Below are 27,407 nucleotides of genomic sequence, written 5' to 3' on the forward strand. Positions count from 1 at the left end.
AGGTTAATCATAACTTCCCTACTTTTCACTTCTATCCCTCTAGAAATAAAGCCTCGTGCTTGGTTTGCCTTTTTATGGCCTTGCTAACCTGTGACACAGCTTTTAGTGGTTGGTGTAATGCAATGCTTGCCATGCGTCTCTTCCTGCTCCCACACTGTTACCAGGGATTTATCCTTGGCTGCCTTGTATTTCTCAGCTACATACTGCCGCTCGGCAACATCATTGGTTGTCGCAAAGCACAGCATTGGTTTTCACATGGTGGCTGACGACCTTCACTCTACCTCACTACCACTTCTCTCAATGACCCCATCATTGCTAAATTATCAGACTGATTTTCTGACATCCAGTACTGGATGAGCAGAAATTTCCTTCAGTTAAAATAGTGGGAAGATTGAAGCCATTGTTTTCGGTCCCCGCTCCCAAACTCCATTCCCTAACTACCAACCCCATCCCTCTATCTATCAACATTTTGAGATTAAACCAGTCTGTTTGCAACCTTGGTGTTACATTTGATCCAGAGGTGAGTTTCCGACCTCAAACTGGTACCATCACTATGACCACCTATTTCCACCCCCGTAACATCGCCCAACCCTATCCCGCCTCAGCTCATCCGCTGCTGAAACCTTCATTCATGCCTTTGTTACCTCTAGACTTGACCATTCCAAAGCACTCTTGGCTGGTCTCCCATATTCTACTCTTCGTAAACTGGATATCATCCAAAACTCTACTGTTAGTGTCTTAACTCGCACCAAGTACCATTCCCCCATCACTCCTGTGCTCGCTGACCTACATTGGCTCCCGCTTAAGCAATGTCTTGTTTTAAAATTCTCATGCTTGTTTTCAAATCTTTATATGGCCTCACCCCCTCCCTATCTATGTAATCTCCACCAGCCCCACAACCCTCCAAGATATCTACGCTCCTTTAATTCTGGCCTCTTGTGCATCCCTGATTTTAATCGCTCCACCATTAGTGGCCACGCCTTCAGTTGCCTAGGCCCCTTGGACTGGAATACCCTCAGTACACCTCTCCATCTCGGTTGCCTCCTTTAAGATACTCCTTTAAACCTATCCGTTTATCCGTCTTTTTATAACCTCTCCTTTTGTGGCTAGGATTCATAATTTTATTTTATAATGCTGCTGTGAAGCACCTTGGGACGTTTTATTACGTCATTGGCTCTATATAAATCTAAGTTGTTGTTGTGTATTTGTACTCTGAGACCCCTTTGTTCCTCTACCCCACCTAGATTTGCACCTTCCAAGTAATAAGTGACCTCCCTATTCTTCCTACCAAAATGTACTACCTCACATTTATCTGCGTGGAACTTCATTTGCCAATTATTTGCCTATTCTGCAGGTTTATTAATCTCCTCCTGTAATTTGTTGCAGTCCTCTTCTGTATTGATTATCCCACCCAATTTGGTGTCACGTTCAATTTTAGAAATTCTGTTTTTGATTCCAAAGCCCAAAAGATTAATGTAAATTATGAACAGCGGGGTCCCAGCATTCACTTTTCCACCTTCTGCCACTCTAAATAACTCCCCTTCACTACCACTTCTGCTTTCTGTCTTGAAGCCAGTTAACAATCCATTCGGCCACTTGTCCCCAGATTCTGCGTTCTCTGACCTTATTCATTAGTCTATTATGAGGCACCTTATTAAAGTCCTTTTGAAAATCCAAACAAATTACATCTACTGTATTACCATTATCTACCCTCTCTGTTACCTCCTCAAAAAATTCAATAATGTTGGTCCAGCAAGATTTTCCCCTTTGAAATCCATGCTAGTATTCATTATTATATTTTTTGTTTCTAGTTGTTCTTCTATTCTCTCCTTTAGTAGGGATTCCACTATTCCTCCTACCACCAATGTTAAACTGACTGGTCTATAATTCCCTGGGCATACTCTGCCCTCTTCTTAAATATAGGAATTACATTAACTATCCACCAGTCTTCTGGCACTACACCTTTTTCTAATAAATTATTGAGAATGTTTCCTAGATTCTTTTAAAATGCGTGGATGCAATCCATCTGGACCATGGGCTTTACCCTCTTTGAGTTTGATATGTTCATTCAATAAAACTCTTTTTTTTATTTAAAATCCCATGCAATTCCCACTAATAATAGGGACAAGCACCCTACTTACCAGTTTATCTCTGACATCCCTTCAGTTTTAGTTATCTAATTACTCATGGTGAGGCAAAAATTGAGAATGAGAGACTGGGTGGTTTAAGAAACAGCACCAGAGAGGTTTTTAAATTGATTCCTGGGAAATTATTAAATATGCTTTCATTTCCCCTTACAGATAGATAAATACTACAGCAATATAAATAAGTTTCTGCAAGTAATATTTGGAATGGTACATTGTTGTCCATTTGTTTAAGATATGGCTTTTTATACTGAAGTGCCAAGAAATATACAAAATTTTAGTTTATCTTTTTTCCTTCCTTCTATGTAGCAGTACTGAGTGAATTGAAGAAAAAGCTTTTGGTAAAACATTTTAAGTTCAGAATTTATATTCAAAAAATCCCTTCAAACTTGTAAAATGGTACAGTTCTTCCAAAGGTTGTTAACGATTTATATTAATTATTGGTTTCATGTTCTCCGTATAAACAAAATATGTAAATAAATGTAGCTATTGTAACCATTCAGACATATGACAAAATATAAAGATTATACATTCAAATTTGTCATCGCAGAAACATAGGAATTAAAGTCGGCCGGATCACTGACCCTAGTTTGCCATTTTTGTTAGCTATGTCAGCTCCGTCTATTAAATCTCAATTCCCTGACTTTTCTCTAGGTCTCTTAATAGGCTTACTTCCTAAATGCGTCATTGACTTTACATCTATCACTTTCTGAAGTATCATGTTCCAGTGTGATGATGTTCTTGGGCCTTGGACTAGATTTTACCAAGCCACGACATTGGGCTCAGTGGTGGAGGTGGGGGGGGGGGCGGTGGGGCAGGGAAGATTGTTCCAGCAGAGGCCTGCCACAGAGGCTGACGCCAAGAGGGCCCGACCCAATCGTCCCGGCAGCGGCAAGGCTCCGTGGAGGTCCCCCCATCACTGGCGATGAGAACTGAATTACAATATTTAAATGAACGGGATGAATAAATTTAAGTAAACTTACCTTTCATCTTCCAGTCTCACCGCGATCCTTAGTGCAGCGGCCATAACTCCCGTGCCTTCAATTCCTGGTCTGGGGAAAGCCGGTGTGACACTGGTGGGGAGGGGGGAGGAGCAAAGATTTTCAGTTGGGGTTGGTGGGGGGGGGGGGGGGGGGGGGGAGGGGGGGAGTGGAAATGAGGTCAAATAAACGTAATGGGTGTAGGGGATGGTGGGAAGGGGTGAACGTTAAACTTTGTACAGTTGGGGGCGGGGGAAGATCAGATTTAGAAGGTAAGTGTTTTTTTGGGGGGTGGGTGAAGGGCAAATAGTTAATGTAATTGTTCTTAGGGGATGGGAAAGGGGTGATACAAATATATTTGATAAATTTTGGTGGGGGTTCATCTTTAAAAATTTTAATATGCCGGAAGGGTTGGCTTCTCTTTAAAAATGATGCCAGTCCCTGCGCACAGGCAACTGATGCCATTGCCAGCGACTGACAGCCCACCCCCTTCACGTGATTGGGGGGTGGGGGCAGGCCACCTCTGGTGGCTCTTTGGCATGTAGCCTGCATGTATGGGCCACCATGTTTTGAGCTCGCTGCTGACATCGGCAGCAGGCTCTTAAAATCGAGCCCCTTGTGTTCAGACTGCTTTCTGTGCATCCGACCTGTTGGGTGCTGTGATTTTGGATTCAAAGCATGGTTTTTTGAGGCAAACCCTGGTTTGAAAATGACACTAAAAGCTCCAAGGCTCTGGGAGGTCAGAACCAGGTTAGCAAAACAAGCAGGCATTTTTAAAACCAGAGACATGTGACTGGAGCTCAGGTTTCAGTTATTTTCAAGACTACAGAGACTGCAAAAAGCAGCAAGCTGGAATGGTTGTTTTGGCTATGAGACAGAGCCATGGTAAACAGTAGAATGCCTCTGCTAAAAATGTAAATTAACAAATGGATTAAGAAAGGATTGCAAAAATTGTCCAATGGTAAAAGGCCTTCTGAGTGGACAAGCCACCGAGTTTGGAACCTGATTTCTGGTCTCCTGTGGGGAATCAAGCTGCAGGTTGTGGTGCTTCCAGAAAAGCTGCTTGGATCTAAAACAGACTGCTGTGTGTGTGAGAAATAAAACAGCAGCCAGTTGTTTTAAAGGTAAAAGCAAAATACTGCAGATACTGGAAACCTGAAATAAAAACAAGAAATCCTGGAAATACTCAGCAGGTCTGGCAGCATCTGTGCAGAGAGAAGCAGAGTTAACGTTTCAGGTCAAAGACCCTTCTTTAGTTGTTTTAAAGACACAGGCTGCAAGCTGAGAAGCTTAGACTGAGGGCTGACCATTGCTGAATGACCTATGGCTGTTGTCTTTGGTGACTTAAAAAGTTATCAGCAGATCACGCCATTAGGACAGTTCTGGGCAAGGCCGAGGCTGTTTGAGCAGCAAGACCGAGCTGTTAAAGGGAAGATTGCATCGCTTGCCATCGATAGGATCTCATTACTTCCCAGTTTCTGCAACCTGGAGGATAGGACTTGAAAAATTACCTGACGAAGTTCCTGATTTTGTTGTGCAACGGTTCAGCACCATCTTGCTGATAAGCCTGTTCAGAGGATTAGAATGGACTATCTTTGTTGCATCTGGTAGTTAATGTGTAACCTTTCAGATATGCATACATCGATCATGGATTAACTGTTAGTTCATGTTGAAGTTATGTTGGTTTTTTGGTTTGAGTGTTAAAATTAAACTTGTAAAAGTTAAATCTCGCCTGTTTGGTTTTGTTTTCTAAATTGGGGTCAGTCAGCGGATTCGATTCCTTCAGTTTGTTGGTGGTCTCCAGAGGGGTCATAATACGTGTTCACTTTGTGTGAACATATTTTTTTTGTCATTTTTAACCTGCTTAGTTTAAGTATTGACATCACCATTCCTATTATGGATTCCCCTAATAGAGGGAAAAGTTACTCACTACCTGTCCTTGTAAGCTCCTTTCATTATCTTTCTCACATCTCAATCTGATTCATCATTAACCTTCTCTTTACCCAGTCACTTATCAAAGCTTTAGCCACATACTGTTCTGGTGAAACACTTCTGAATTTTCCACAAGATAACCCAAAACTAAATACAATACTTCAAATGCTGTCTGAGCAACATTCAGTATGACTGAAATACCTTTGGTCTGAAAATCTGCCACTATTCTGGCAGACTCCTGCCATAATTTACACAGGATTCCAGCAGAACAGCCAGAAAATATGATCCAGCTATTGCACCCCTGTGCTCAAGTTTCCTCAATAGCATTGCATTATGGGGCCACCCTTACAAAGCCATCAACACGAGTGGGGGCAGAGTTGGGTGTGGGAACTCTGAAAAGTGTCCTTAGGCTCACTCAGGGACCCAAAGTACAGCAAACCAGTGTCAAATACTTGGTGGGAACGAGGCCCCCATGACTAAAATCATGCCTGTACCCCTTAAGATAATAGAACATAAAAATTTGATTTTAAGAATTTTAAGTCCAGGAAACATCTAATGTTTTCTTTTTGGGACTAGGGAAGCATGTCACTTCTTCTTGCACCTGGCCCCAGGGCTCTTTGCCAGACTTTTTGGCCACTTCACTGGACTTGTTCTCCACTCCCCACTTTATGACACCTCAACTGATAGTCTCACATCAAAACTATACCATCTACGTGTCACAATCCAAGTTAAACCATATCTGTCGTCTTTTTTTCCCATTCTCTTAATTTAATTTGTCTTTGGCAGTTCTCAGTCCCAGCCACAAACTCCAAACCCCTGCAATCAATTCCATCCCTCTCTCTGGTCATTGTCTCAAGCTGAATCAGACTCTTCACAAGCTTAAGACTCCTGAGCTGAATTCCAGACCTCATAAACTCTCCATCATTAAGACCGCATATTTCCATCTCCTTAACAATGAGTATCACCTTCTTCTGCTGATCCACTTACATGTGCCTCCATCACCTCCAGACTCAATTACTCCCCTTGTTGGTGTCTCATCCTCCACTCTTCTGACTCATAAAAATCTGTCCCACATATCTGTTTAGCTTTCCCACCATTCTGTCCTCACTGACCTCCCCCTGCCCAATGATTAAAATACATGAGGATTTTAAATTTGAAGTGGCAATTTGATTTGCATTTATGTGGTTTGCAAATCCCCAAAACAAACAATCAGCAAAAAATTACTGGTATAATTAACAGAAATTCTGGATGCCTTTACCATTATTCAAGTTTGAAGACAGTCTCTGAATAGAATCCGTCAATTTTAATAAGCAGACATTGTATTAAATAGCGTTGCAGAAATGTTCAATAAAAAAGTAACAAATCTGTTTTTTTTAAACTAAGAAATTCAACAAGGAAAGCACAGACTGTCGTCATGAACTGAACACCAACACCAATGCAAAAAGATTGAAGAAAAGTACAAGATGTTTGCCATAATTCCCTTAAAAGTAAAAGATCTGTTTCTAAAAAATCAACAAAAGCACTAAGAAATATGAAGACATTAAACGATCAACAAACTGAAGGAGCTTTTCCTTATACGAAACAATATTGGAACCGCTATTAACAGGGATCAAGAACAGGGATGGAATTCCATAACATTAATGTTAGTCCCTTAATATTCAATTAAAGACATAATTAAAAGACAACACTGGATTGATTTGGGGGCTTTCCAAAGGGAAAATAAATCCAAAATCCATTGTTAAAAGTTAACTTTTGTTTTTATACAATAAAGAATAGTGCTATAGTAGTTGTATTGAGAGTGCAATAACACTCCACAGTATACAGTGACATTGATTTAATATGCTTAAATGTCAGACTTAAATTTTCTATAATCACTTAAAAACATTAAAAACCACTGCTGACATGCAGTATACATTAGTCGATACTGCACAAGCTTTCAAAATTATTTATGTATATTTCATAGCAATATTATGCCCTACAGGTAAACAAGTTATGAATAAATAACACTTTTTACTTACATGTTTTAAATCATTTTTGAACTGTTTGATCTCATAACTTCTGGAAATTTTTGGCGTAAACAGTGTTGCTCCATGCATGTGACTGACGATACAGGTGGCTGTCCTACGACCAACACCACTTTGTCCAGCTAGTAGCAGTGAACCTCCAGGACAGCTCAGCACTCGGTCTATTCTTGCCATGTAATCCAAAACCTCATGGAATAGCAAAATATCCAACTCCTTATTGTCTCTCCCATACTGAACAATACCCTGTTAGAAATGATTAGAAGGGTGAAACTGTAAAATAATATTGGGTTCTATGGAAATCGATATTTTGTATAATTTACTGTAGCTGGATGAGACAATAGCACAGCAAAAGATGCAAGGACAATTAAATAAAAACACAAATAACTAGTCTATCACTGCAGTTTCTTTCATGCCGACTCACACAAACACTGAACATACAATTTATTAGCTCAGTATGATTTGTGCATTTATGTTAGCCATAACTGTTTAATAGTTATGCAGTGTAGGAAAAATAAGGGGATGAAAGTAAGATGAGGAGGTAAACCATTTAATGTTTAACAATACATTTCTCACCTCATGCATCATTTACATAAAGGGGAGCCATTCACTCAGACTTCACTTCAACCCCGAGTATCTTGTTTACCGTACTGTACCAATGCTGCCCCAACCCCAATTTTAGAAGCTGTAAGGTGCCACTACTGCTTCCTGAAGGACTAGGATTCACTTGAGTTTCTGGTGCCTCCAGAGGCAGTAGCTTAGGTGGAACAATGTAAAAAAACACTGCCTATGAAAGCAGCATTTACCATTTTTGCTGGCCATAGTCAGGCATAGTGTCTTGTTCCTTGTGTAGGTCAGCAATACGATTTTCCAGCCACTGGGCTATACTTAAATTTTCCACCCATTATTGGAGGTCCAACAAGTAGAAAACAAAAGTGTGACTGTTTTTCTGGTGCTGAAATGGAATTCACCACAATACTATAAACCAAATCACTGGCTCCTGCTGTCTTATACCCTGGAATCCCTAGGGAAGTTAGGGAACAAATTGTGTATATTCCAGCTAGAATTTTTAAAAATTCTGTGGAAAAGAGAATTGTGCCCAAGAGCTGGAGATTGACGAGAGTGATCACCACTTTCTAAAAAGGGAACAGAGATAAGCCAGGAAATTATGTGAGTTAGCTTAACTTCAGCTGTTATTAAACTGCTAGAATCTGTAATATGGAAATTACTAAGCAGTTTAAGCCAGTTAGCATAAGTTTCTTTGAGAAAATATACATTCAAGACAATTGAGTTTCCTGGAACAATAGGTCATGGAACCAACCAGAGATAAGGCTATTTTAGATCATGTGATCTTGTAATTTACTTATTTATCTTGTAATGAGATAGGATTAATTAGTAATCTCAGAGTAAAGGGTTCTATGAGGCAAAATGGTCATAATGTGAGAGAATTTCACATTAGCTTTGTGAGTGACATTCCGAAACAAGAGTCAGAAGCTTAAATAAAGTCAATCGCATAGGTATGAGGGGACATGTTGGCTAAGGTTGATGGAGAAAATAGATTAAAAGGAATAATTCAAAGTTCTCAATGAAAATACATTCCAATGAGAAACAAAAACTCCACAGGAAAAGTGATCCATCCGTGACTGACTAAAGTAGTTAAGGATAGTATTGGATTAAAAGAAAAGGCTTATAATGTTGCGAATAGCAGTAAGACTGAAAATTGGGACAGTTTTAGAAAGCAGCAAAAGACGATCAAAAAATTAAAATAAAAGGGAAGAAATAAAAATGCCAGTAAACCAGCAAGAAATATAAAAACAGATTGTAAAAAGGAAGAGAGCAGTAATGATAAACATTAGTCCCTTAATGGCTGAGACAGCAGAAATTATAAAGGGGAATAAGGAAGTGACTGAGACATTAAACAAATGTTTTGTATCTGTCTTCACATTAGAAGACAATAAAAGCACGAAAATAGTGGAGAGCCGAAGGGCTAATGAGAATTAGGAATATAAGGTAATTAACATCAATAGAGAATAAAAATCCGACATATCCCCCAGGTTTGCTGGCCTACATCCTAGGGTTCTAAAAGAGGTAGCTACAGAGATAGTGGATGCACCTTTCAAAATTCCCTACATTGTAGAATTGCCCCAGCGGATTAGATAGTTGCAAATCTAAAACCATTATCAAGAAAGGAGAGAGAGAGAGAGAGAGAAAAATCACTTTTTAACCATGTAACTGTTCCTTTATATCGTGTATGAATGAAGTAGACCGGTTGTAGTGGAGTCCTGTGCATATGGAGTCTGTTTCATGTGGCAACATGGAGCATCAGCGTACTCACACCGAAGACATCTACTGAACTGTATTCTGGGCTTGAAAATGCAAGGCAAGATGGTCAATTCTAGTCTTGACTGCTAAGCAACTGGTATTATTGTGAGTACATACTATTGCTTAGTGGTTTAATAAAGGTGTACCACATCTAGTGGAACAGTATCCAGGTTGTTGTGTGCCATTGATACCCAGAGTAAAGTCATCAAAAATATATTAGCAAGGATAGACGATTAACGGACAGCAGAGAGTAAGGACAAATGGCGTATTTTCTAGTTGGCAGGCTGTATATAGTGGGGTGCCACAAAGATCAGTGCTGGGGCCTCAGCTATTTATAATTTATTACTTAGATTACTTAGATAATTAATGACTTAGATGAAAGGACCAAGAGTAATGCATCCAAGTTTGCTGATGATAAAAACCTAGGTGAGACAGTGCAGAGGACACAAGGAGGCTGCAAACAGATATGGACAGGTTAAGTAAATGAACAATAAGGGGACAGATGAAGTATAACGTGGAGAAATGTGAAGCTATACGCTTTGATAGGAAGAACAGAAAATCTGAATTTTTTTTAAATGGTAAGAAACTTTTAAATGTTGACGATCAGAGCAATCTGGTGTCCTCAGACAAGAAACACAAAGTTAGCACGCAGGTAGAGCAAGCAATTAGGAAAACAAATAGAATGCTGGCCTTAATTGCAAGGGGGTTGGATAAAAGAGTAAGGAAATTTTGCTACAATTGTACAGAGCTTTGGTGAGACTACCTGGAGTACTGTGCACAGTTTTGTTTTCCTGATCTAAGGAAGGATATACATGCCTTGGAGGCGGTGCAGTGAAGGGTCACTAGATAGATCCCTGGCATGAGGGGGTTGTCCCATGATGAGAGGGTGAGTAAAATGGGCCTATACTCTCTGGAGCTTAGAAGATGATCTCATTGAAACATATGAGATTCTGAGGGGTTTGAGAGGGTCGATATCGATAGGTTGATTCCCCTGGCTGGGGAAGCTGGAACACCGGGGCATAGTCTCAGGTTAAGGGGTTGATCATTTAAGACTGCAATGAGGAGGAACTTCTTCACTCAGCAGGTTGTGAATCTTTGGAATTCTATACCCCAGAGGGCTGTCGATGCTCAGTGGTTGAGTATAATCAAGGCTGAGATTGATAGATTTTTAGACTCTAGGGGAATTGAAGTCAGGGATTAGCCATGATCATATTAAATTGCGGAACAGGCTCAAGGGGCCAAATGGCCTAACCCTGCCCCATTTCTTTTGGTCTTATGTTCTTATAAAAATAACAGAGAGGATAAAAGAAATGCAGTGGATGTGGTTTGGATCAACAATTTACATTTGTATAGCACATTTATCATAATAAAACATCTCAAGGCACATCACAGGAGCATTATAAAGCAAAATATGACACCAAGTCACATGAGATTGTAGACCAGACGACCAAAGCTTGGTTAGAGAGTTAAGTTTTAAGAAGCGTCTTAAAGGAGGAAAGAGAGATGGAGAGTTTTAGGGTGGGAATTCCAGAGTTTAGCACTTTGACAGCTGAAGGCAATTCCACCAATGGTAGAACAGTTAATATCGAGAATGCTCAAGAGGTCAGAATTAAGGGGGGGGCAGATATCTCGGAGGGCTGTGAGGCTGGAGGAGATTATAGAGATAGGGAGGGTTGTGGTTGTGAAGGGAATTGAAATCAAGGATGAGAATTTTAAAGTTGAGGTGTTGCTTAATTGGGAGCTAATGTACGTAAGCGAGCACAGGAGGATGGGTGAATGGGACTTGGTGTGGATTAAGACATGAGCAACAAAGTTTCAGACGGCCTCAAGTTTACGGAGGATAGAATGTGGGAGGCTGGCCAGGGGTATGTTGGACTAGTCAAGTCTCGAGGTAACAAACGCATGGTTGAGGGTTTCAGCAGCAGATGAGCTGAGACAGGGGTGGAGTTGGGTGATGTTATGAGGTGGGTTTATGGTCAGAAGATCATCGTTGGGTCAAATTGATTTTTCACGATAATCCACGTACAAGATAGTGAAAATAATGGCACATTTAATTAAGGGAAACAGGGCCACATGGGTAAAATAGATGGTTGGAGGAAGCTTCCAAGAATATAAAGAAGTGTTGGGTGGTGTTCCACAGAGGTTTATTTTGGAGCTGCAGTTATTTACGATATATAAAAAAAACAAGAAACAATGATGGCACTAAATTGGGGGATAAGGCAAATTATGACAAAAAGAGTGAGAAATTCCACAGGCCAAGAGAGGTCAGCAGGATGAGCAGATGGATTACAGATGCTATTCAATGTAGAAAAATGAAAATTGGAAAAACTTAGCTGCTAGTTCAGCTGAAATCACTACTATATGATGGGCTGAATGGCAAGCTAAATAATGTTTCATCACTGATCAAAAGCAGGAATTGGCTGTATTAAAGTATTTGGAGGGTGTTTTCTTAAATTGTTCCAATCCAAGTTGCTCCACAGCAATTTTAGATGTTCCTCCAGCTTATTGAGACAGCAAATGCTTACTTCCGAGATGGTAAGCAGCCTTCAGATCCATCTGAGCTTGCAAATATTATTTAATGAAAAACTAATAAACTGCACTTTGTGGAAAAATCCTACAAGGTATTTAATAAGTTAGGAAGCAATTTATTGTACAGAAGTCAAAAATTCCGGGAGAAGGATAGAGATAGAGTTCACACACTTCAACTGATCAACAATTTAGTGCAATGCATCTAACATTATAAAGACAAGGTTGATTCAGTCAACATAGATTTGTTTGTACCTCACAGAAAAGCTCAATTGGGCTGCTCTTCAAAGTCTAAGTGACTTAAAAGTATACACCTTTCTTTATATATTGTGGTTTTCTGTGTATTCTCTGAAGGACACAATAGCCAGAGCAGGGTGTGCCTTTGACTATGAAGTTGAGGTAACAGTTCCACATTGTTCAAGCAGAATGATTCTACTAGTATTATTGATGGTGTTAACCTCATTATCTTGGCATGATCTACAAAGTAAGCACCTACATAGTCCCACTAGGCACATGTAGTCTTTGAGAATATGGATCTTGTGAAACTGGTATTTTATAATGCAGGGAAGCAAGAAGTGTACCACCGGATTTGGGAAGGGAAAAGAAGGTTCTTTAAACTAGATCATTAAGCAATAAAGTCTTTCTACCCGTAATTGGGAAGAATTCCTTATATATAGCTGTTTAAATCTGAATTTTTGCCACAGTTAGGAAGCAGAAGGGAGCATGGCTAGCAGTCCGTGGGCCCGTGCTAGGATAGAGAAAACCACCTGCCTTTTCTTATTTGCTGCTTCATTACTTTTCGGTTTGGCAAGTTAATTAAAAAGGGATATGCAGGACTACAATAAGAGTTCAGTGGAATATGTGCACCAATTTCATGATGAACTAGGACTTGCCATATGTTTCTAACATCTTGTAGTTTGTGATTCATTATAAAGTAAATGAAACTTGATTTATTAAAGAAAGTACTGAATGCTCCTTGTAGACAATCTGCACAGGATCAAAGATGGCCTCAAGTGTCACATTTACATTACACCAATTATGAAGTCATAAGGTGATGTTTACAACTGCAAGCGTAAAGTGCTAATATAGGGCTGAATCTTCTGTACATCGGTGGCGGGCGAAAAAAACGGTGCAAGTCACAGAGCCGCCGCAATCTTCCCTGCGGTGGCTCATTTAAATAGCCGGGGTGGGCCGCCCCCGTCCCCAATCACATGGAGAGGGCTGGCTGTCTGTCCCTGGCAATGGCATCAGCTGCCAGTCAGCCCTACCAGCAAATTTAAATATTTAAAGATAAAGTAAAGAAAAATAAAGAAAGGCATTTCTTCTGCCTCTCTCCTACACCCCCCCATAACAATTACATTAATTATTTTCCCTCAGCCCCACAAAACACTTACCCTGTCCCTCTGATCTCCCACCAACCCTTCCCCGAAACTGCATCAACTTTAAACTCCAACCCTTCTTACTATCCGCTACACCCATGGTGTTAATTTGACCCTGTTCCCCCCCACCCCACACTGATAAACATACCTCCTCCCCCCTCCCCACTAGTGTGGCACCTCGTTTCTCTGGATGGGGATCCAAAGGCGTGAGAGTGCCGGCCACCAGCCTGGAGATCGGAGCGGGACATCAGGCGGCAATGTGAGTACCATTAATTTATTCATTTCAATTTATTTAAATATTCAAATGGGGGTCCTGTCGTCGAGTGACGGGGGGGGGGGTGGGGGGGTGCAGCCACGAGGCCTTGCCACTGCCGGTAATATCGGGCCGGACCCTCTTGTCGTCAGGATGTGTGGCGGCCCTCTCCCAGAGGAATCTTCAGGCCCCCCTCCCACCACATAACCCGACGCCTGGTGGAAGAACAAAACCCAGCCCATAGTTTCAGTGTGGCAACAATCACAAAACCTACTCTGAAATCCACTGCACAATGAAACTATTTAATAATAAAACTTGCAGTACGAATAGTTATTGGTGATGGGTGTATTCAGAGAAAATGGTACCTTTTGGATCACTTCCTTCAAGTCAGAAGAACTTAACTTTCCCAGCATCTTCCCATATGGAGGTAAAGGCTGGTCTGGAGCAGTCACAGAACCAGCTTCATGCCTAGCTCCCCAAGTTACATAAAACAAATCTGCAAGAAGAAATAGGTCAGATTTTTATTTTTAAACTGAAATAAGCTTTTGAAAAAAATTACTAAAATACTTTGGTTACAGATCAGACACTAAGCACATGAACTGAGAAATTCCTGGTTTTTTTTCCTGGCTGTTCTGGGAAAACAAAAATACATAGAGGTCTACAGGTTTAAACAAAGCCTTTTCACTATGACACATACCTATAAAATGTTATCTTCCAATATACAACATATGCATATATTTGTTCCTGTCCAAGACAGAATTGATCTTGGGATGATGATAGCTAAAAACTGCTCGATATTTATCCTCAGTTTATAATGTCCTCTAAATCCCAAGGTGAGGTTACTATTTTATAATCAAATATCCTATAGTAATTGTTATTATGCAAAAATATTTTAAATGTATATTGTATTTTTATATTACTCCAGTCAGCAAAATTTTAACATTTTATCCTTCAAAATCAGAGCACTCAAAGATTTGAGTTCTTGGCATATATTATTTCTATTTACAACATTTTTATTAAGTTGGGCTAACTTTATAAATTTGATCAGTGATTTCAGAAACTTATACATTTGATGTATTTTATGCATTGAGTGTCAATAAGGTTGTTATTTAAAGCCTCATATAAGGATTTGAGCAGCCAAACTAGAGTAACTCCAGTACAGTCCCCAAAGGAATGCTGCAGTGTTGGACGCTGAACTGCAGGGTACCTGCCTTCAATGTTTCAAGTAGAAAAAATAACAAAAGATCCTTTTGCACCAGGTAATTTAAATGTTGAGTTTTACTAATCAAAGCAATCCTTTCATGTCCTGCAAAGTGGGCAATAAAATTTAAAATAAGAACTCTGAAATGAATAAAATAAGTGCTTTTACTCCATCAATATTATTGTCAGCTTAGTTCAGTTGGTAGCATTCTTGCTTCTTTGTCAGAAAGTTAAAGGAAAAATGAAAAACGTTTTTATATATCATTTCGTCAGAGCTCTCAAATGACTCAAAACTTATTTACAATGAATTATTTAAAATTGCAATGACTATTGGCATAATAAAAGCAAAACACCGTGAATGCTGGAAATCTGAAATAAAAACAAAGTACTGGAAATATTCAGCAGGTCTGGCAGCATCTGTGGAGAGAGAAGCAGAGTTAACGTTTCAGGTCTGTGACTATTTGTATATTAGCACATTAGAAGCCAAACAAACCACCATCAGATAAATGGCCAGTTAACCAGATTTTGGCAGTTAGTGAAAGAAGGAATGTCGGCCAGGACACCAAAGGAACTCACTGCCCTTCTTCAACCTGTGCCATGGGATCTTTAATATCCAGCTGTACAGGCAAACTGAGTCTTGGTCAGAAGAATGCCATCTCTGGCAATACTATGCTTCCTCAGGACTGCACTGAAATGTTAGCCTATATTAAGTGTTAAGAACCTTGTTAACTGTTCAAACCTAACATTTTGACCCAAAGGCAAGATTTCTACTGAGCCATGCTGATCCAACCATTATTGATGGAAAGAGTAAAATGACTACAGAGGAAATGCAGGATTGGATAATACATCTGTCTCAAAGATACTGAGAGACAAAACAAAATAAAGAAAGAAAAAATGTTAAAGAGGGAATATCCAATGATCACCCTCATTTATTGAGTTTATTTTGGAGTTTGAATATTGCAAATGCAGCCTTACAGAATACAATATAATATAAAGTATAAACATTGTTCAGTAGACTTATTATTATGTAAACACTTGAATGTAAAATCCTTGGCCCTGAAATTACACTGCTGGATAGTAGTAGACAAACAGTGCATTTGTCTAAAATTCTTCTCTTCACTATTTTATCACCTTTAATTTCACTGAAAAGTCAGAGAAACTGCAAAACGTAATTACCCATCACTTTGTCCAGTAAATCTGAGCCCCAATCTCCTCGAATGACTGATATTAAAATGTTGTCAAATGCAATTAGGTTTTTGGATCCCACTATACGGTCACGGAATAAGCGATGCGCCTCATAAGCAACAACTTCAAGAACATGGTCCGCTGATTGCTGTGACTCACCTACAAACATTTTTAAAATTTAAGTTTGAAGTGTTAATGTAACAAATTTGTAAACTATTTACAGTAACACATTTGTAAAATATTTACATCCTATGTATTGCTAACAGAAATATAACAAGATCTATACTGTAGTCTGAATATCAGACTGAAGAAAAAGGAGACACTGACAGGTCTATGTTAGGGAAATACATTAAATAAACAAAACTAGACAAATGAAAACGGAAAAAGCAATAAACAATAAATCAGATAATTAGATGTAATGAGTTAATGAATCTAGAAAAATGTCATTACTCAGGTCCTGCAATCTGTAGATTAGCAAATTCAAACATAGTCAAAGAAATGCTGCATGTGAGCATTTTTAAAATCATCTCAGGATGTATTGCAGATCTCTTGTTGGGATGGTGGAATGGGCCTTCTTTGTATTAACTGATTTGTACAATTGAGTGATTTGCTAGACAATCTTGAAAGCATTAAAGGTCATCCACATAGTGTGAACTTAGGTCACATGTAGGCCAGACCAGATAGGTGACAGACTCCCTTCCCTAAAAGACATTTGTGAACCAGTTGTTTTTTTTGGTAATAATCTAATGGCCATTCTTCTGTTACATGCATCAGATTCATTGAACTATATTTCACAATTTCCCATAGTGAGGTTTGAACTCAGAGCATCTGGGTTGCTGATTCATGGCCATAAACATATACCATAATACCTATGTAACTGACATTAGAAATATCATGACAGATGACGACCTCATAAAAAAGACAGTTAACAGTGGAATAAAGTGGGCATTTTATTTGTTTCCTGTTATTCTGCATTGCACCCAAATCTATAGAGCTCCACAATTTAAGCAATTTCAGTATCAAGTATATACCTAGGAAAAATTTCCTTTCTTCAGAACTTCTACATTTTACCAAATCTCAAAAATAGCAATACATTTAATAAATTCAAAATGATGGCATGACAGCAAACTACAAAATTTCAAGAAATATTTAGCAATGCTTTCGCAGATTTCTCATCATATTGCTCAGTGAGTCAGAGGTTACACTATGAGGGAGTGGTGCACATAGCTTCTAAAAGGAGTTAGAAAGAAATAGGTAAGTAAGGTGCTAAAAGACAGAAGTGCATACTTTTTATATTGGTTCGAGGAAAGGTTGGCATTTTTGTGTGTGCAATGAAAATATGTGAGATGGAAGATATATAGATTTAAATACAGATATAAACATGCATTATTTATTAGTTATTAAAATCAATGACTGTGTCATAATAATCCATTTCAAAATGCATTGAAAATTCATATGTCTATAGCAAAACCAATTTTTAAAGTGTGAACATTTATCTGCAGTATTATGCCTGGAGATGGCTCTGTGATTGGTCTTGAAATGTTAAAAGATCTTTCATGGTAATATAATTTTCTTCCCGAGAGTCTGCATGGGCATAACCATGCAGTTGCATTATAAAGCCACGTGGTGGCAGTGCAGGGATGTGCTTGCCCTCAGTGCAACGTTTCAAAATAAGAAAGATACATGTTAATTTAATGCTAGTTTACGGTAAAGTATTTGAAATTTCCAAGTTTTCATAAAAACTCTTTACCTCATTGCAGCATGATTGATACAGCCACCCATCTCTCAACACAGACTGTTGACACATCACTGATTTTTCCAGTGAGCAGCAATACCACTTCCTGGCTATATACTCTCCCTCAGACTCCCTACCTGCCCCCATTTCGTGTTTCCTCCAAACCCTTTCCCATTGCCATTTAAGCCAAAGTCTCCACTCAAAAGAAGTCAGGACCATTGCTCACTAACCATTTCCCTGTTTGTTATTGCCTTGGACTCATGATAACAGAGTACGTCTGTTTACCCACTTGTTTCTCCTTAGGGCTCACTTAAGCTTGCCCGTCACACTTTAATTAGCAACATGCAGCTCTGTAACCCTACCCCCTCACTCCCAGTTAATTTCACTTAAACCTGCCCCAATCCCAGAGACCACACTAAAACCAAATAAATTGAAAGAGGGAAGAGAGCTGCACTTCATCAATATAAATGTCTCGTGGTTTTTTGTTATTAATTTGTCACTCGTACTGGGCAATTCAAAGAACCAGTGTAGACTGGTTGATCGTTAGCCAGTCACAGCTAATCTGTACAGAAGGAAGCAAATACCAAAACCTGCTGTGTAGCAACTATCCTTCAAGCGATTTTAGTTTTCTCTAAAACAGCACACTCTGTAAAACATATGACTCACAATTTGTTTGAACAATTTTATAAATTAGTTATACATTGGATTTCACACTGAATGAAAGATGCATCTTTTAGAATATGTCTGTGTGGGTGGAAAATTTGTAGCCAATCCCGCTCTGCTGCCATACTTCACAGAAAGTGTAGCAGAATCGCATTTCCAGTGAAGGTATGGTGGCAGGCTGGCTGTTAACAGAAGATAAATAGCCGTAACTGGTGCTTATACATGAAGTCTCAAGAGCCAGGGATGAAGGTACAATGGTGGGGTAGGATGGGCTGAAGTGCTAGAAGTTCTGAGAACCAGTAAGCCCTCATGAGCAAGTAAAGAAAGACGCAAACCGTCAAGTGTGAACTCTACTTTTCCCTTCCAGGCAAGCCAGGAGAATTGGCAACTTTATCCTGGGTTGAACGTTATAAACTGACTTTTGCTCTTGAGTTTTACCAGAGTATTATCAAAGAATGTTAAAGAAGTGTTAGAAGCAAGATTCATGATCACAAAGAGCAAGGGACAATTCAGAGGCTGCAATTGCATTGAATGGTTAGGCGAAGTCCTGAATGTCAAACTTACTCGTATTTCATTTAAAAACTTATATTTATAGAGCGCCTTTCATGTAATAAAATGTTTCAAGGCACTCCAAGGGAGCATTATAAAACAAAATATGACACTGAGCCAGATAAGGAGATATTAGGTCAGATGACTAAAAGCTTGGTCAAAGAGGTAGGTTTTAAGGAGTCTTTTAAAGGAGGAAAGCAACGCAGAGACATGTAGGAAGGATATTAGAGCTTAGAGCCTAGGTAACTGAAGGCATGGTCACCAATGGTGGAGCAATTAAAATCGAGATGCTTAAGAGGCCAGAATTAGTATAGCGTAGATAGCTCAGAGGGTTGTGGAGCCTGAAGAGATTCCAGAGATATGGAGGGGCAAAGCCATGGAGTGATTCAAAAACGAGGATGAGAATTTTCAAATCAAGACTTTTCTTGACTGGGAGCTAATAAAGGTCAGCAAGCTCATGGGTGATAGGTGAACAGGACTTGGTGTGAGTTAAGACAAGGGCAGCAGAGTTTTGGATGACCTCAAGTTTACGGAGGGTAAATGTGGCAGACCAGCCAGGAGTGCGTTAACAACAAATGATACCTGTCCCTCAGCCAGGATCAGATTTTAAATAGGAATACACCAGTATTTCTTATGATGATTTTCTGCCTCCAACACCCTACTTACCGTCACGCTTGCGAGAAGTGCAACAATGAAAAATACAAACTCAAAGTGAAGAGTTAATAAAAATTGACTTTGCCTTTTTTTTTAAAAAAAAGGACAATGCTGCAAAAATTGGCCTCATGTGTATTCGAGCATTGCAACACTGTCTGTTTAGAACAGGGGATGCCTAACCAGATTCAGAAGTGTCAATTACCCCCATCCTGAAACATTCCTGAATTGTAGGTTTCTACTGAAACAAAGAAGTTATGAAGTGTAAACATCATGACCGGATTATTCTCATCCTGGGCCTTGTGTGATCACCATGGGGGTAAGAGACCAAAGCTTCTCCTACCAGAATCCGATGTGACAAACTTTTACCTTAAAAAGGCAGCACGAGAGAGAGAGAGAGAGACGCCCAGAAGGAAGCATCACCAAAAAGCTTATCCAGTTAAGAGCTCAGAGAAAATCCAGCAAGCCAGAAGGGAAGGCGCACTGCTGTAAGCTCTACATTTTAAACTTGTGCAGCAGTGAATTGGAAGAGATCCTCTGTCTCCAAACTGAACTTTCAACCAAGAGAAAAATCCATAAACACCTCAGACCTGCAACCAATGAGAATTTGACTTCTGAAAGAATTTAACAGGTTTACCTTGAACCCGAAACCCTACCTCACTTGAAAACCACTTACCCCTGTTGTTCTCTATCTGTCTCTTGTGTGTGTGTGAGTGTGTGTGTGTCTGTGTATGCAGTTGTGACAATAAAACACAAAGAGGTTAAACCCCATAACAAAAAACACTTGCTGCTGTCAGGTGGGAGTTGAACAGTGGGAACCACCCAGACCCCTCACCACGTGGCCGTAATATTACTTTCTACCATAAAATAACGAGAAGCAGTTAAGCTTTGAGAGCCATAAAACCATGGTACCCCAACATCCATCATACCCACACTACCCATTCTCTCTTCTTTCTTCATTTCATCCTTCCTCTCAGCATCCCAGTCCAAATCTCCCTCCTCCTGCTCCCCAACAATGACCATTTCCTCTCCCAGATTGGTCCATTTATCCCCCTGCCCACAAATGCTGTATATATCCTATTCATGTAAAATACCACAAAAGATTGACTAATACCTCATTACCTCCTCGACTCCCTCCAATTGTCTCGCCTCTATTCCCAATTTAGTACTAGGGTATATTCTTTTGGGCCTCCTTATCTCGAGAGACAATGGATACGCGCCTGGAGGTGGTCAGTGGTTTGTGAAGCAGCGCCTGGAGTGGCTATAAAGGCCAATTCTGGAGTGACAGGCTCTTCCACAGGTGCTGCAGAGAAATTTGTTTGTTGGGGCTGTTGCACAGTTGGCTCTCCCCTTGCGCCTGTCTTTTTTCCTGCCAACTACTAAGTCTCCTCGACTCGCCACAATTTAGCCCTGTCTTTATGGCTGCCCGCCAGCTCTGGCGAATGCTGGCAACTGACTCCCACGACTTGTGATCAATGTCACACGATTTCATGTCGCGTTTGCAGACGTCTTTATAACGGAGACATGGACGGCCGGTGGGTCTGATACCAGTGGCGAGCTCGCTGTACAATGTGTCTTTGGGGATCCTGCCATCTTCCATGCGGCTCACATGGCCAAGCCATCTCAAGCGCCGCTGACTCAGTAGTGTGTATAAGCTGGGGGTGTTGGCCGCTTCAAGGACTTCTGTGTTGGAGATATAGTCCTGCCACCTGATGCCAAGTATTCTCCGAAGGCAGCGAAGATGGAATGAATTGAGACGTCGCTCTTGGCTGGCATACGTTGTCCAGGCCTCGCTGCCGTAGAGCAAGGTACTGAGGACACAGGCCTGATACACTCGGACTTTTGTGTTCCGTGTCAGTGCGCCATTTTCCCACACTCTCTTGGCCAGTCTGGACATAGCAGTGGAAGCCTTACCCATGCGCTTGTTGATTTTGCATCTAGAGACAGGTTACTGGTGATAGTTGAGCCTAGGTAGGTGAACTCTTGAACCACTTCCAGAGCGTGGTCGCCAATATTGATGGATGGAGCATTTCTGACATCCTGCCCCATGATGTTCGTTTTCTTGAGGCTGATGGTTAGGCCAAATTCATTGCAGGCAGACGCAAACCTGTCGATGAGACTCTGCAGGCATTCTTCAGTGTGAGATGTTAAAGCAGCATCGTCAGCAAAGAGGAGTTCTCTGATGAGGACTTTCCGTACTTTGGACTTCGCTCTTAGACGGGCAAGGTTGAACAACCTGCCCCCTGATCTTGTGTGGAGGAAAATTCCTTCTTCAGAGGATTTGAACGCATGTGAAAGCAGCAGGGAGAAGAAAATCCCAAAAAGTGTGGGTGCGAGAACACAGCCCTGTTTCACACCACTCAGGATAGGAAAGGGTTCTGATGAGGAGCCACCATGTTGAATTGTGCCTTTCATATTGTCATGGAATGAGGTGATGATACTTAGTAGCTTTGGTGGACATCCGATCTTTTCTAGTAGTCTGAAGAGACCACGTCTGCTGACGAGGTCAAAGGCTTTGGTGAGATCAATGAAAGCAATGTAGAGGGGCATCTGTTGTTCACGGCATTTCTCCTGTATCTGACGAAGGGAGAACAGCATGTCAATAGTCGATCTCTCTGCACGAAAGCCACACTGTGCCTCAGGGTAGACGCGCTCGGCCAGCTTCTGGAGCCTGTTCAGAGCGACTCGAGCAAAGACTTTCCCCACTATGCTGAGCAGGGAGATTCCACGGTAGTTGTTGCAGTCACCGCGGTCACCTTGGGTATATATTTCCTAATAATTACTACATAACTCGGTCTATGTAAACTTGAGTTTTCCGTGTCCATTCATGTGTGCGCTTTGACTGCCGCTTCAGACCTGAGCACATCACTTCTATTTACACTTTTTTCTACTTATCTCTTTACCCCTCCTGGATCCCTTTCTCCTGTCATCATGAATCCTCTCATTTCTCCCTTCTCAGGTACTCTGCCCTCTCAAATCCCATTCCCAAATTTACAGCACTCCACAACCATCCTACTCTCCTGCTGCTGTCTCAGGCTCAACTCTTAGATAAGCCAATATAATAAAAGTAAAATACTGCAGATGCTGGAAATCTGAAATAAAAACAAGAAATGCTGGAACCACTCAGCAGGTCTGGCAGCATCTGTAGAAAGAGAAGCAGAGTTAACGTTTCAGGTCAGTGACCCTTCTTCGGAACTGGCAAATATTAGAAATGTCAAAGGTTATAAGCAAGTGAGGCGGGGGTGGGGCAAGAGATAACAAAGGAGAAGGTGTAGATTGGACAAGGCCACATAGCTGACCAAAAGGTCATGGAGCAAAGGCAAACAATATGTTAATGGTGTGTTGAAAGACAAAGCATTAGTACAGATAGGGTGTTAACGGACTGAAGATTGAATAGCAGCAAGTACAAACATGGAAAAAAAACCAGCAGGTAAGCAAACTGAACAGACTAAGATGAAATGAAAAACATTTTTTTTTAATTGTAAAAAATGTAAAAAGGAAAAAAAGAAAAAAAGAAAAAAAGAAAAAATAAAAATAAAAGTAAAATGGGGGGCCCGTCATGCTATGAAATTATTGAACTCAATGTTCAGTCCGGCAGGCTGTAGTGTGCCTAATCGGTAAATGAGATGCTGTTCCTCGAGCTTGCTTTGATGTTCACTGGAATACTGCAGCAAGCCCAGGATAGAGATGTGAGCATGAGAGCAGGGGGGAGTGTTGAAATGGAAGCTCAGGGTCCTGCTTGCGGACTGAGTGGAGGTGTTACAGCTTCTCTCTTGGCATCCTCCAAAGGGACAAGCAAGGCACTCATCATTGCCTTCTTACAAAGGTAACCCCAACTGTCCCATCCTACTCTCTCACAACCAGACCGTCCAGCATGTCCGCTGGGGGCGAATCTTGCCAACCTCCTCCAAATCCAACTCACCCATTCCAGTGCTGACCATATGGACTCTGCCTCCTGCACCTCCCTCCAGAATGTCCGTTCACTTGTGAACAAGGCCCTTGCCATCCATGAGCTCATTGTGGATAACTGTATTATCCTGGCCTTGACAGAAACCTAGCTGAGGGGCGATGGCATTTTCCCCGCAACTAAAGTTCCCCGCCTCACCCACACCATAGTGGTGGCGGTGTGGCTCTTATCACTAAATCACACCTTAATCTGTCCCCCTGCTCCTCTGGCACTTTCTCCTCCTTTGAACATCTCAATTTGTTCCACCCCATTCATCTCATCTAAGATCATCGCACTCCACCGTACACCCATGTACAATAAAAAATTCCTCATCAAGGTATCTTCATTGCTTTCCTCCCTCAGCCTCTGCACCAAACAACTCTACATCCTTGGTGATTTCAACCTCCATCTGAATTCATCATGCTCTCTCTCCTCTGAATTTACTGCCCTATCCTCCCTTCCATCCTCAGATACTGTCCTCACTCCTTCATGAGGACATAAGAAATAGGAGCAGGAGTAGGCCATTTGGCCCCTTGAGCCTGCTCCGACATTCAGTAAGATCATAGCTGTTCTGATTGTGGCCTTAACTCCACTTTCTTCTGTCCCCCATAACCCTTGATCCCCTTGACAATCAAAAATCAGTCTAACTCAGCCTTGAATATATTCAATGACCCCAGCCTCCACTGTTCTCTGGGGAAAAGAATTCCAAACACGAACAACCTTCAGAGAAGAAACTCCTCCTCATCTCCATCTTAAAATGAGAGACCGCTTGATTTGAAACTGTGCCCACTGGTTCCAGATTCCGCCACGAGGGGAAATACCCTTTCAGCATCGACCCTATCAAGCCCCCTCAGAATCTTATATGTTTCAATAAGATCATCCCTCAATCTTCTAAACTCCAATAGGCCCAATCTGCTCAACCTTTCCTCATAAGACAACCCCTTCATCCCAGGAATCGGCCTCGTGAACCTTCTCTGAACTGCTTCCAAAGCAAGAATTTCCCTCCTTAAATAAGATAACCAAACTGTACACAGTACTCTAGGTGCAGTCTCACCAATGCCCTGTGCAGCTTTGGCTAGACTTCCCTACTTTTATACTCCATTTCTCTTGCAATAAAGGCCAACATTCCATTTGCCTTCCTAATTACTTGTCGTACTGCAAGCTAACTTTTTGTACTTCATGTACAAAACACCGAGGTCCCTCTGTACCACAGCATTCTGCAGTGTCTCTCCATTTGAATAATATCCTGCTTTTCTATTCTTCCTGCCAAAGTGGACAACCTCACATTTTCTCACATTATACTCCATCTGCCAAATTTTTGCCCATGCACTCAACCTACCTCTCTCCCTTTGCAGACTCTTTGTATTCTCCTCACAACTTGCTTTATTACCTATCTTTGTATCACCAGCAATTTTGGCTACAATACAGTCAGTCCCTTCATCCAAGTCATTACTATAGATCGAAATAGTTGAGGGCCCAGCACTGATTCCTGTGGCACTCCACTAGTTACAGTTTGCCATCCTGAAAGTGACCCATTTATCCTAACTCTATGGCCTGTTAGTTAGCCAGTCCTCTATCCATGCTAATATAATCACCCCCAACACCATGAGCTCTTATCTTGTGTGGTAACCTTTTATGTGGCACCTTAACGAATGCCTTTTGGAGATCCAAATGTACAAAATCTACTGGTTCCCCTTTATCCACCCTATTTGTTACATCCTCAAAGAACTCTAATAAATTTGTCAAGCACGAGGCCCCTTTCCCAAAACTATGTTGACTCCGCCTGATTATATTGTCATTTTTTTTAGATGTTCTGCTCCCACCTCTTTAATAATGGATTCTAGCATTTTCCCAGCAATAAACATTAGCCTAACTGGCCCATAGTTTCCTGCTTTCTGTCTCCCCCCTTTCTTGAACAGAGGTGTTACACTTGCTGTTTTCCAATCCACTGGATCCTTTCCAGAATCTTGGGAATTTTGCAAGATTACAACTAATGCATCCATTATCTCTGCAGCCACTCCCTTTAAGACCCTCGTATGCAAACCATCAGGTCCAGGGGACTTGTTAGCCCTTAGTCCCATAGGTATGCCCATTACTTTTTCTCTAGTGATAATTTTAAGTTCCACCCTCCCTTTTGCCTCCTGATTTTCTACTATTCCTTGGATGCTGCGAAGACAGATACAAAATACTTGTTCAAAAACTCTGCCATTTTCTCATTTCCCATTATTAATTCCCCAGTCTCACCCTCTAAAGGACCAATGCTCACTTTAGGTACTATTTTCCTTTTTTTATACTTGTAGAAGCTTTTTCTGTCTGTTTTCACATTTCTTGTTAGTTTACTCTCATACTCTAATTTCTCTTTTTTTTTTGCAGCCATCCTTTGTTGGTTTTTTAAATTTTCCCAATCTTCTGGCCAACCACTAATCTTCACAGAATTGTATACCTTTTCTTTCAATTTGATACCACCCTTAACTTGCTTAGTTAGCCACGGATGGAGCATCCTTCTGGTAGAGTCTTTCTTCCTCAATGGAACATATCTTTGTTGAGAGTTATGAAATATCGCCTTAAATGTGAGCCACTGCTTCTCTATCATCTTACTTTTTAACTTATTTTCCCAGTCCACTTTAGCCAACTCTGTCTTCATACCCATGTAATTGCCTTTATTTAAGTTAAGACAGTAGTTATGGGCCCACATTTCTCACCCTCAAACTGAATGTGAAATTCATGTTATGATCATTCTTGCCTAGAGGATCCTTTACTATGAGGTCTTTGATTAATCCTGTCTCATTACACATTACCAGGTCCAAAATAGCCTGGTCACTGGTAGATTCGAGAATGTGTTGTTCTAAGAAACTGCCCTGAATACACTCTATGAACTCATCTTCCAGGCTACCTTTGCCAATTTGATTTGTCCAATCGTTATGAAGATTAAAATCACCTACAGTTATTGCCGTATCTTTCTTGCAAGCCCACATTATTTATTGATGGAAGACGGTCGCATACCCAAGGACCTTCTGCATGGTGAGGTAGACGGGGCCGAAGACCGGTGGGGCACCCAAAGCTCCGCTTCAAGGTTGCCTGCAAGCGTGACATGAAGGCCCTAAATATCGACTATCGCACCTGGGAGTCACGAGCTGGCAAAAGAGGGAAATGGCAACACATCCTGTGGACTGGCGTGCACTACCATGAAGACCAGGGCCTACAGCAACTTGGCAACAGATGCTAATGCTGAAAAAAAGTCACAGTGACATTTAGCAGTTTCACGTGCAGTACTTGTGGCAGAATCTGCCTCTCAAGGATTGGCCTCAAAGCCATCAGCAAATGTGCACCAAGAGAAGACACTCCACCAAAATGGATTGTTTGCTGCATGTCCATCATCTTTGCTAGATGAAAGGATGCCAACAACAACTCTGACCTACTTTGTAGCTACTGTTAGAGGGCCTACAAACTGCTCACTCCAGTGACTTATTTCCTTTGCTATTTCTCATCTCTAACCAAACTGATTCTACATCTTGATCTTCTGGACCAAGATCATTTCTCAATATTGTGCTGATCTCATTATTGATTAAATTTACCGCATCTCCTTTTCCTTTCCTCTTGTTCTTCCAAAATGTCAAATACCCTTGAATATTCAGGTCCCAGGCTTGGTCACCTTGCAACCATGTCTCTGTAATGGCTATCATATCATACTCATCTTATTTCTATTTGTGTTATCAATTCATCCATTTTGTTAAGAATGTTGCAAGTATTCAGATAAAGAGCCTTTAATTCTGTCTTCTTACCATTTTTCCTTACTCTGACCTATTAGCTGGTGCACGCTTATGTTTGTACATTCTGTCCCTTCCTGTCACTCTGGTTCTCATAACCTGCATTATTAACTTGCACTGCTTCCTTGTCCTTTCTCATTAACTTTCCAAATCT

At 40.8% G+C, this 27,407-nt stretch overlaps 1 protein-coding gene across 2 annotated transcripts in view; it reads right to left on the minus strand.

The window, feature by feature from the left end:
* dync2h1 (dynein cytoplasmic 2 heavy chain 1) overlaps window positions 1–27,407 on the minus strand; it is an 836,995-nt gene that overhangs the window by 582,274 nt on the left and 227,314 nt on the right. For both annotated transcript variants that reach the window (XM_068033753.1, XM_068033752.1), the window contains exons 48-50: window positions 15,934–16,101; window positions 13,923–14,053; window positions 7,075–7,323 (exon numbers count right to left, since the gene is read on the minus strand). In XM_068033753.1, coding sequence (XP_067889854.1) covers window positions 7,075–7,323; window positions 13,923–14,053; window positions 15,934–16,101 — 548 coding nt within the window. The remainder of the gene's footprint in view (window positions 1–7,074; window positions 7,324–13,922; window positions 14,054–15,933; window positions 16,102–27,407) is intronic.

This window comes from Heterodontus francisci, chromosome 6 (assembly GCF_036365525.1).
Source record: "Heterodontus francisci isolate sHetFra1 chromosome 6, sHetFra1.hap1, whole genome shotgun sequence".
Taxonomy (NCBI): Eukaryota; Metazoa; Chordata; class Chondrichthyes; order Heterodontiformes; family Heterodontidae; genus Heterodontus; species Heterodontus francisci.